At 45.0% G+C, this 10860-nt stretch overlaps 1 protein-coding gene across 1 annotated transcript in view; it reads right to left on the bottom strand.

Annotated features, from left to right (window-relative positions):
• Window positions 1-680: 680 nt before the first annotated feature.
• syndig1l (synapse differentiation inducing 1-like) overlaps window positions 681-10860 on the bottom strand; it is a 34017-nt gene continuing 23837 nt past the window's right edge. Inside the window, exon 3 of the mRNA XM_056295029.1 lies at window positions 681-839. Coding sequence (XP_056151004.1) covers window positions 681-839 — 159 coding nt within the window. The remainder of the gene's footprint in view (window positions 840-10860) is intronic.

Raw genomic sequence — 10860 nt, 5'->3', positions numbered from 1 at the left:
AACCCCAAAACACCCGAGACAAAAAGGATACGACTGGGCTTTAAACCGACGGGACGCAAAGTGGACTCCAAACTGGAATGCCTCCATTACTCAGGTACCAACACCCAACAACCCAACCCCCTCCACACACACACACACACACACGCACACACACACACACACACACACACACACACACACACACACACACACACACACACACACACACACACACACACACACACACACACACACACACACACACACACACTAGAACTGTCCTCCATTACTCAGGTACCAACACCCAACAACCCCAACTGCCTTCACATACACACAGGCACGCACACACACCTGCCTGCCTGCGCACACACACACGCACACGCATGCCCGCACACATACAAACACACACACACATACGCACGCGCACATGCTCACACACATACACACACACTATCCTATCCTCATTTTCCCCCTTTTCACGACTTTTACCCCCCTGCATTCCAAGTTGTCCTCTCTCCAGTAACTGTGTCTAATCTCGGCTGGCAGAGGGCCCGTGGGGACGAAAGGTTGGAAAGAGAGGACGGTAGAAGAAAACTGTACACCCCCACCCCCTGCCTCCCCACCCCAGCAGCGCTGCCCCCAGAGGGCTGCTCCTCTTCTTCAGCTCCCCAGTGGCATTTTGTGAGGGAGGTATGCTGCCGCTATATGTGTCCCGGTTTCGACAAGTAGGCGATGAGGGCTACCACCACGCCGACGTACACACCGGTGCCTATGGTGATGGAGAGCGCAGCCAGGAACAGAGCCCTTCGGGATGCGATGTTGGCCAGTGAGAAGTCCCCTTTATTCACTGCCTTGCTGGTCTGGAAGAGCGAGAGCGAGAGCGAGAGAGAAAAGAGGGGAGAAAGTAAGGAGTGAGAGTTAGAGGGATCCGAGACCAAGGAACGACCCATTTTCCAAAGCAAGGATAATTACAGAAGCTACTTATTATTTCCCTTGAGATGTAAGGAAAAGGGATTGCAGTGGGAAGATGGGCACATTAGCTAAGGGCACAATGGCGCCTGGGAGGGCTCATCCTGCATTGTGGAGCTGAAAAACGGCATTTAGTGTGCAAATGTCAAGGATAGGAGGTTAGGGTGGGTATCAAAGACCAGCGCTGAATGAGGAGCAGCTAAATTTCAGATGCGTCATTAATTTTCATTGAAATTCATTTTGATGCCCTAAGTGCCTCGCTGAGAGGTTGTCAGAGGCAATAACAAATCCACCCTCAACAAAGCACATTTTGTCAGTATCAGCACCAGCCTGCTTAGGATAACATTACCGCAAGTTTCAAAGGAGTCCAGCAAAGCAATGGGTAAAATACATTTTGACAGCACCAGCATTCTTTGCATATAAAACACCCGTTATCAAAAAGCAAACATGCTATTCCTCATATTTTTCGTTTTTGTGTCTTGGGCTTTCATTGACACATTTTCCGGAAAGGCATTTTATTTCTAAATACTCACCAATCGAAGCCTACGCACTGCTCCGGCAGCAGTATTAGCCACCAGAAGTATTGTGGCTCTTACAACACGTTGATAAAAAAATGAAATAAATAATGACAACAAAAAATGTGACTTTCAAAACTCACAAAGCCAAACTGACTTGTTTTTCTACAGTAGAGCTGTTTTAGGTGTGCATTTTTACAAGGCCACATAGCAGAGCCAGACATCTATGGTGAAGGTTTTTTTTTGTTTGTTTTTTTGTGGTACACTTTTAAAAAAAAAGTAGTTAACAAATTGCTTCACTTCTGAGACAAAAATACAGAGAAAAAGAGGTTACATATGAGAAGAGAAAGGAAGCAGGGGTGGGATGCAGAATCTGGCATAAAGCTTGGATAAGGGAGTAAGACCGACAAGTGAAACAATAGGTGCAAAAACATTCATTATTTAATTTGAGTTGGGCTGGATACAGGCGCGGATCTACGGGGTGGCAAGGGGTGGCAGCTGCCACCTCTGGGACACAGTCTTGCCACCCCATTTATAAATCCGATAATATGTTTTTAAAGTAAATTTTATGCACATGCATGGTGAAGGTCAATGAGACCCGCGCCAAACTCATCTCAAACAGTAGAGAACAAAATACATTCGATGAAATCCGAGTTTTGAATAATAATATGTTTAGAATAATGTCCATTGCCCCCCTCCTTGAACCTCGTGCCACCCCTTTGCCACCCCAGGAAAAAATCTCTAGATCCACCACTGGCTGGATATTAACAACCGACCATTTTAAACACTTGTTGTAGGCAGCAGACTAGCAACAATACGTGCTTGTCTGTCTGCGTTTGCATAAGATTTTGCATAATGTCTGTTAAATGGGAGGCATGGTGGCCCAGTGGTTAGCACTGTTGCCTCACAGCAAGAAGGTCCTGGGTTCGAACCCCAGGCCTTCCCAGGTCCTTTCTGTGTGGAGTTTGCATGTCTCCCAGTGTCTGTGTGGGTTTCCTCCCACCATCAAAAAGACATGCATGTTAGGGTTAATACTCCTGCCTGTGCCCCTGAGCAAGGCAACAGGAAGAAATAACTGGAGTTGGTCCCCGGGCGCTGCGGCTGCCCACTGCTCCTATGCAATAGGATGGGTTAAATGCAGAGAACAAATTCATTGTAACCTGTACAATGACAAAAATAAAGTGGCTTTCTTTTTTAACGTACTACAGTGCATTTTTCCAACCCCCTGCTGGTGGTACAAGAGGAGTTTCTGACGAAAGCAAAACCGCATAAGAGGCAGAACAACGCAGAAAGGTGAAATGGCCACCACGCAAATGACACTTTTTCAATGAAGGACAATCCCTGGGTGCAGAAGGTTTTTATTCGCCTACGGACACGGCTTTGTCTGCCTGCAAATGTTTCCGTGCGATGAAAATGTGCAAATCCCTGCAACAGCATCTGTTGTTTTTAATCACACGTCCTATCGTCTAGACATGTCACGAACCCGTTTATCAATGTCGGCACTGTGAGTCTCCATGAATTCAGAGGATGAACTGGACCAAAGCCTTTTCTCTATTTTTTTTTTGTGTGTGCGCCTGTTATAATTCCTCATCCAGCTGACCTTTTGCCCCGTCGTCTCCCTCTTCTGATAGCTGTCTTAAAATTGGCCGACACATACGCGCGCGCACACACACGCACAGTAATCAGTTTTTTTTCCATCAATCCTTCATTATTCTTCCTTTCCCAATATGTTTTGTGTCAGCGTGAAAATGATTCGAGAGACCCAGCTTGAAACGGAGTCAGGAGAGGGGCCCCCTTCCCGCCACCCCTCTCCAGAGAGGGGCGTCGGGTTTAAAAGGCAAGCCGAGACAGGGGAAATAAAAAAGGCCATTAGCTTTCACGTCAATAAAGTAATTATTGAAACAAAAGCACCATTGTGAAGGTCTGGGGGGGGGATTTGCTGTGAGTGTATACGCTCAGAACGCGGGAGGATCCATACTCTTTGTGTTGGGTGAGTTATGCCACTGGCAAGGTCTTCTGGGGGAGGGAATCTCAAAAAAGGGTCTTAATGTGACAGCGGACTGCTTAATTATGTCTCTCCATCACACACAGGAAACACTGGGTGGAGTTAACGGGCTCTCGCCCAAACGGTAAAGGAACTGCGGCCTTCTACCGTAAAGACACCGTAATTGATTAATCAATCTATTGCGCCGCTTCTCACCAATAATTAAATCGAAGCGAAGTTGGGATCTCCCTGAGGAGTCGGATTTTAAATGTAATGGGCAGGGACAGGCGGCGTGAGTTGTTGTGCGTGTGATGTGCTGTCGTGTACATGTGTGTGCATGGGTTACGTGTTCTTCTTCCGGTGTGAAGGTGCGCCTCCCCACTTGCAAATGCATGTGTGCACGTGTGCCCGCAACACGTCTGCGTGCATGCGCGGCTGTGTGAGCATGTCGTACCTACGCGAGGGTTTTCCCCCCCCCTTGAATCCCCTTGAGAGGAAAATAGTTAGAAGCATTAAAGCTTTATCTCCACAACCTTGACAAAATGATTGAAATGTGGTGTCATAGAAATAGATAACATCTCTGGCTAAGCTGAATGGGGACTCATTTTGCCATGCACTCACCCAAGTCAATTTAGAGACGGCAAACTATTTTTTTCCCCCTTCCAAACCAACAGCATGCACACTGAAATCTCTCTCTCCCTCTCTTTCTCTCACTCACACATACGATCCGTCTCTTCAGGAAGCCATCGCAGTAGTTAGTGCATTCATTTTCCGCCATTATGAGGACTTATGGCCTGAGAAGATGTCTTCAGGAGTGTCCCATTAGCATAATCTTGAAAGAAATCGCCGCGGCTCCGAAACTCTGCCGGTCCCAGAGCCGAGTGAAAAGTTTATCAGCATCTCCAAACAAAGCACTCACCCTATTAGAGGCAATAATTGAAACTCGATTCCCATTCCAAATCTAAAGCTCAAAGCTCATTCTCCCCAGATATCCATGGTACTCCCAATCATTATCAGTTTCGTGCAGGGGATGCTAAACCAAAATGCACTGAAATACATTGAAGAGAGGCCTTCTTTATGAGTTGCCGAAAAGAGGCTGTCGGATGCAAGATTAGACTCATCGGCAGGTAAGATACAGGGACGACATACACTAATGAACAGAAACATTATGGCCCCTCACAGGTGAACCAAATAACGTTGATCATCTCTAAACAAGGGCACATGTTAAGCAAGGTCTGGGTAGATTCGATGGTAAGCAAACAATCTGTTCTCGTAGTCAACGTGTTGGATGCAGGAGAAATGGGCAGGAGTAAAGACCTGAGTGACTTTGACAAGGGCTAAATTGTTGTGGCCAGATGACTGGGTCAGAGCATCTCTGAAACGGCAAGGCTTGTGGGGTGCTCCGGTGAGTCACATTTTCTTTTAGATCCTGTGGATGGCAGTGTATGTGTGCAGTGTTTACCTGGGGACGTGATGGCACCAGGATGCACTGTGGGAAGATGACAAGCCGGTGGAGGGAGTGTGATGCTCTGGGCAATGTTCTGCTGGGAAACCCTGGGTCCTGCCATTCATGTGGATCTCAATTTGACACGTGCAACCTACCTAAACATCATTGCAGACCAGTTACACCACTTCACGGCAATGGTATTCCCTGATGGCAGCGGTCTCTTTCAGCAGGATAATGTGCCCTGCCACACTGCACACATAGTGAGAGAATGGCATGAGATGAAGTCTTCAAAGCGTTGCCCTGGCCTCCAAATTCTCCAGATCTCAATCCGATTGAGCATCTGTGGGATGTGCTGGACCGACAAGTCTGATCCATAGCAGCTCCACCTCACAATTTACAGAACTTGAAGGATCTGCTGCTGACATTTTGGTGCCAGATACCACAGGTCACCTTCAGGGGTCTTGTAGAGTCCATGCCTCGGCAGGTTGGCGCGGTTTTGGCAGCACATGGAGGGCCAACAGCATATTAGGCCGGTGGTCCTAATGTTTTGGCTCATCAGTGCATGTGAGATTAAATGGAACGTGTGTATTTGTGTGTTATGTGTCGATGTGTTTGTGTGTTCCTGTTTCGGTGCTTGTGTTTGCAAGCCCTCGGCTACCTTTGCTTGCATGCAAAGGTATGCCACTGTATCTGTCTATATCAATGTTTTTGCAATGTCATCCACACCCGTCTCTCCTCTTGGAATGGCGAGGACTTTCATTGTTTGATGGGTCTCGACCTTCCAACGAGGGGGAAACACTATCGATCAACCGTCCACTGACTCTATTATAGCCGCTAACCTGTTTGCCTGTAAATATCCTCTGAGCAAGATGGTGAATCTTATGTGCCATGTTTTGTACACTTTCCCCGTTGGCTCATTCGGCTGCCACAGCAACAGAACTTGTCATCCAGTCCAGCGATGTGGATGACAGTCGTTTCATGCACCCATTCTTAACGCAAAGGCACAGCGGTACTCCGAGAGTGCACATGACAAGGTCTTAAGTCCCCGTTCTTTGATGAAATCTGTTGCCACATGGTACCTCCTGCTTGGACTTTTGGATTTTCTGACTGATTGAATAGGTTACTGGGCTATAATATGAAACACTCCAGGAGCACCACCACATCTTACTCCGATAGCTCTGGACCGCTCCTTTATAAAGGGGTAAGATTGGCAGAAAAACCATCAATCCTTAAATACAGCCATCACTCCCCCATAATTACCAAGGAAGAATTAAATTAGCTCCTGACAAGATAATTCACTGACTGCCTTCATCTCCATCTGACTACTCGCATCAACAGATAAGACGGTTAAATGCTTTAGCCTTTGAAAATAATTTATAGTAAGACATGAGGCCAGCTCAATAGTTGTCCATTTACGGTGTGTATACAAGCATACTCGTGTGTATGTGTGCATGAAATATAAATTGAAAGTGTGAGCGTATGTCCTCTGTGGAAGGTCTTTTTAATTTACCTCTGCATTTTGGTGTACATGCACTGCATGTGAATGTTAATAGCATGTGAGGAACTGATAAAGAATAGCACTAGGAAGAGGATTTACCCAGAAACCAGAACTCAACCTATTATATGCATTGGTGACTGGCTAAAAACGTGTTGATTGATGCTTCAGAATTAAACACTTTTGCCTGAATGTGATATTTGCTGAAAGCAGGGAACAATCTGATGGCCTTGTTTACAGTAATGTCAACTGTTAGATACTGGGGAGAGCAAAGTTACATTGCACATTTATTACTGATGTTGAGAGACATCAGAAGGGGCCCTGAGACAAGCCTCGGTTATTGCTTTCAGTATGGTAAAGTATACATATCAAATGAAAACTACTTTTCAAATAACACTCCCTCGAATATTAAAGACCTCTTCTTTTTATTTTGGACCCCCCCCTCCTTTTCTCCCCAGTTGTATCCGGCCAATTACCCCACTCTTCTGAGTTGTTGCTCCACCCCCTCTGCTGATCCGGGGAGGGCTGCAGACTACCACATTTCTCCTCCGATACATGTGGCGTTGCCAGCCGCTTCTTTTCACCTGACAGTGAGGAGTTTCGCCAGGGGGATGTAGCGGGTGGGAGGATCACACTATTCCCCCCAGTCCCCAACAGGCGCCCCAACCGACCAGAGGAGGCGCTAGTGCAGCGACTAGGACAAATGTCCACATTCGGCTTCCCACCCGCAGACACGGCCAATTGTCTCTGTAGGGACACCCAACCAAGCCGCAGGTAATACGGGGATTCGAACCGTCGATCCACGTGTTGGTAGGCAATGGAATAGAGTGCTATGCTACCTGGATGCCCCTTCATGTCTCATTTTGTGAGAAATTTTAGGTAAGTGATTCTCGTTGTCATTCATTCAGACAACAAAATTGTGTATCACGATATGAGAACATCCAAATTTCATCCCGATGCTCTACTATTGAAATGAATGATAATGAAATACTAACCCGGCCCTGTTGTAGACACGTGTGTGTGCTGCACTTTCAAAGTTCCTAAACTTTTACTGACACTCACAACATATCAATAACACGTCTAGCTCACCAACTACTAAAGATTAAGTAGGGGTGACAGCCAAGGCTGAACAATATTAGAAACTGACATTGAAATACTTTTGTTTTTTTGCAATATGCATTGCAAAATTAAAGATTTCACCCGACATATGCAGCTTTAAACTTCAATGGCTCCATTTGGAAAGGACGTATCAATCTGTCAATGATGAGAGTTATTTTAGAGAGCGCTGTCCAATACTCAACATGACGCTGATGCATTCTGTTCATACTCACCCATCTATCCAGGCTAATCCATCATCATGATATTTATTATGTACATTGCTTACCCTTTAAGAAGAGGGCTTGACTGTGAATGGGTGACAGAAAGGTGGCGTGTAGAAATCAGGACATTACAGGAGGCTTCACGTCACTGTCCTTTGTGAGGAAGAGGGTGCACGGTCATTCGCGGTGCACGCTCAGCATACGGCACGTGGAACCAAATAGTGATTGAATCAGACTAATTTATGCTACTTATCAGATAGACTAGACAGTTTTTTCTTTGAGACTAATCGTGAAAAATGCAAACCTTGCCCGTGTTCATTTTCACTCAAGCAGTATTAAAGTTGGTCCCAATTTGCTTTACACTGCTTCCTTTACAGTGTGACTATTGCACATGCGTACATTGCAGTGAGGATGCTGAAACGATATATCATTCAGCCTACCCGAGGGGAAATTAAAGTTAGATCTACATCGTGAAAAGCCTAGAGGAGAAATAAAAGCAAATATATGAAAATGAGTGGAAATAGATAGTTTGAAACGAGTCCCTGTTTATATAATATTAAGAATGCATATCATTACAGTATGAATAAAGAAAAAGCAAAAGGAAAATGTCTCATGTTGTGGAATCTATCTTGTTGCAGAGAAACAATGAGCCAACGTCTCTTCTCAGCTCTCAGCACTCGCTTTTCATTCAACACTATCCGAGCTCTCACCTTTTTCTCTCGCTTTTCTTCTTCCTTTTTCTTTTTTCAAGTTTTCCCTTTTTTTTATCCCCAATTGTACTTAGCCAATTACCCCACTCTTCTGAGCCGTCCCGGTCTCTGCTCCACCGCCTCTGCTGATCCAGGGAGGGCTGCAGACTACCACATGCCTCTTCCAATACATGTGGAGTCACCAGCCGCTTCTTTTCACCTGATACTGAGGAGTTTCACCAGGGGGACGTAACGTGTGGGAGGCTCAGACTATTCCCCCCAGTTCCCCCTCCCCCCCAAACAGGCACCCCAACCGACCAGAGGAGGCGCTAGTGCAGCGACCAGGACACATACCCGCATCTGGCTTCCCACCTGCAGACATGGCCAATTGTGTCTGTGGGGATGCCCGACCAAGCCAGATTAACACGGGGATTCGAACCGGCGATCCCCATGTTGGTAGGCAAGGGAATAGACCGCCACACCACCCGGACACCCTCCAGTGCTTCTTATATTTTAAGAGGTCTCTGGTGGACCTGTAGTCTTGTTCTATATGTGTTCAGTAGCCCTCAATCTTACAATGCCATATTTACCACAAAAAAAAAAATGTCAAGGGGCTTGTAGTCGGGGTGAACTTGGCTCAATCCATGTGAGACTTGAACACTTAGTTGTTTGTTTTTATGTTCTACATGACAATGTTTTATTTTTTATTTCTTCACGTTAACTTTCAATCCTCTCAATTTCAAATGTGTTGAGAGAGGCTTGAGAGTCCTGCTATCATTTTTTTTTGTTTCTTTGCCCCCCACTTCACCCCTTGTCCATGAGTGAGTGAGTGAGAGAGGGATTTCCTTTCCAATCTCATGAGTAGCTTTGCATGTCAAAACCAGCACTGAGATCCATCAATGTCTTGTTGTTCAACTTGACCGCTCTCGCCTATGTTACGTCTCACAAAAACAACTCCAGGAGTCCCTGTAGCGTTTAATATACACTACCGTTCAAAAGTTTGGGATCACCCAAACAATTTTGTGTTTTCCATGAAAAGTCACACTTATTCACCACCATATGTTGTGAAATGAATAGAAAATAGAGTCAAGACATTGACAAGGTTAGAAATAATGATTTGTATTTGAAATAAGATTTTTTTACATCAAACTTTGCTTTCGTCAAAGAATCCTCCATTTGCAGCAATTACAGCATTGCAGACCTTTGGCATTCTAGCTGTTAATTTGTTGAGGTAATCTGGAGAAATTGCACCCCACGCTTCCAGAAGCAGCTCCCACAAGTTGGATTGGTTGGATGGGCACTTCTTTGAGCAGATTGAGTTTCTGGAGCATCACATTTGTGGGGTCAATTAAACGCTCAAAATGGCCAGAAAAAGAGAACTTTCATCTCAAACTCGACAGTCTATTCTTGTTCTTAGAAATGAAGGCTATTCCATGCGAGAAATTGCTAAGAAATTGAAGATTTCCTACACCGGTGTGTACTACTCCCTTCAGAGGACAGCACAAACAGGCTCTAACCAGAGTAGAAAAAGAAGTGGGAGGCCGCGTTGCACAACTGAGCAAGAAGATAAGTACATTAGAGTCTCTAGTTTGAGAAACAGACGCCTCACAGGTCCCCAACTGGCATCTTCATTAAATAGTACCTGTTAGAGCCTGTTTGTGCTGTCCTCTGAAGGGAGTAGTACACACCGGTGTAGGAAATCTTCAATTTCTTAGCAATTTCTCGCATGGAATAGCCTTCATTTCTAAGAACAAGAATAGACTGTCGAGTTTCAGATGAAAGTTCTCTTTTTCTGGCCGTTTTGAGCGTTTAATTGACCCCACAAATGTGATGCTCCAGAAACTCAATCTGCTCAAAGAAGTGCCCATCCAACCAATCCAACTTGTGGGAGCTGCTTCTGGAGGCGTGGGGTGCAATTTCTCCAGATTACCTCAACAAATTAACAGCTAGAATGCCAAAGGTCTGCAATGCTGTAATTGCTGCAAATGGAGGATTCTTTGACGAAAGCAAAGTTTGATGTAAAAAAAATCTTATTTCAAATACAAATCATTATTTCTAACCTTGTCAATGTCTTGACTCTATTTTCTATTCATTTCACAACATATGGTGGTGAATAAGTGTGACTTTTCATGGAAAACACGAAATTGTTTGGGTGATCCCAAACTTTTGAACGGTAGTGTATATATAAGTATATCTTTAACAAAATCTAGTCCCTACATCGTTTTCCTACACATTGATTCACTGGGGTCTCCAAACTGCCAGCCGCTCGTTAAGGGGCTGTAAGGCCATCGATTGGGTTCGAATTCTTTATATTGTCGTTCAGAAAAGAAGTGGAAGTAAGTCTGCTATTTCATTTTTGTTACTTCTACAGTGTTATTTCTTTTTATATTTGACTTGTTCAAAAAGTTAAAAAAATTTTTTTTCCCGAAATCCTGCTTTAGAAACAACAAATTCCTGATGTAA

The sequence above is a fragment of the Lampris incognitus genome, chromosome 15 (assembly GCF_029633865.1).
Source record: "Lampris incognitus isolate fLamInc1 chromosome 15, fLamInc1.hap2, whole genome shotgun sequence".
NCBI classification, from domain to species: Eukaryota; Metazoa; Chordata; class Actinopteri; order Lampriformes; family Lampridae; genus Lampris; species Lampris incognitus.
This window is presented reverse-complemented; position numbering and strand designations above follow the sequence as displayed.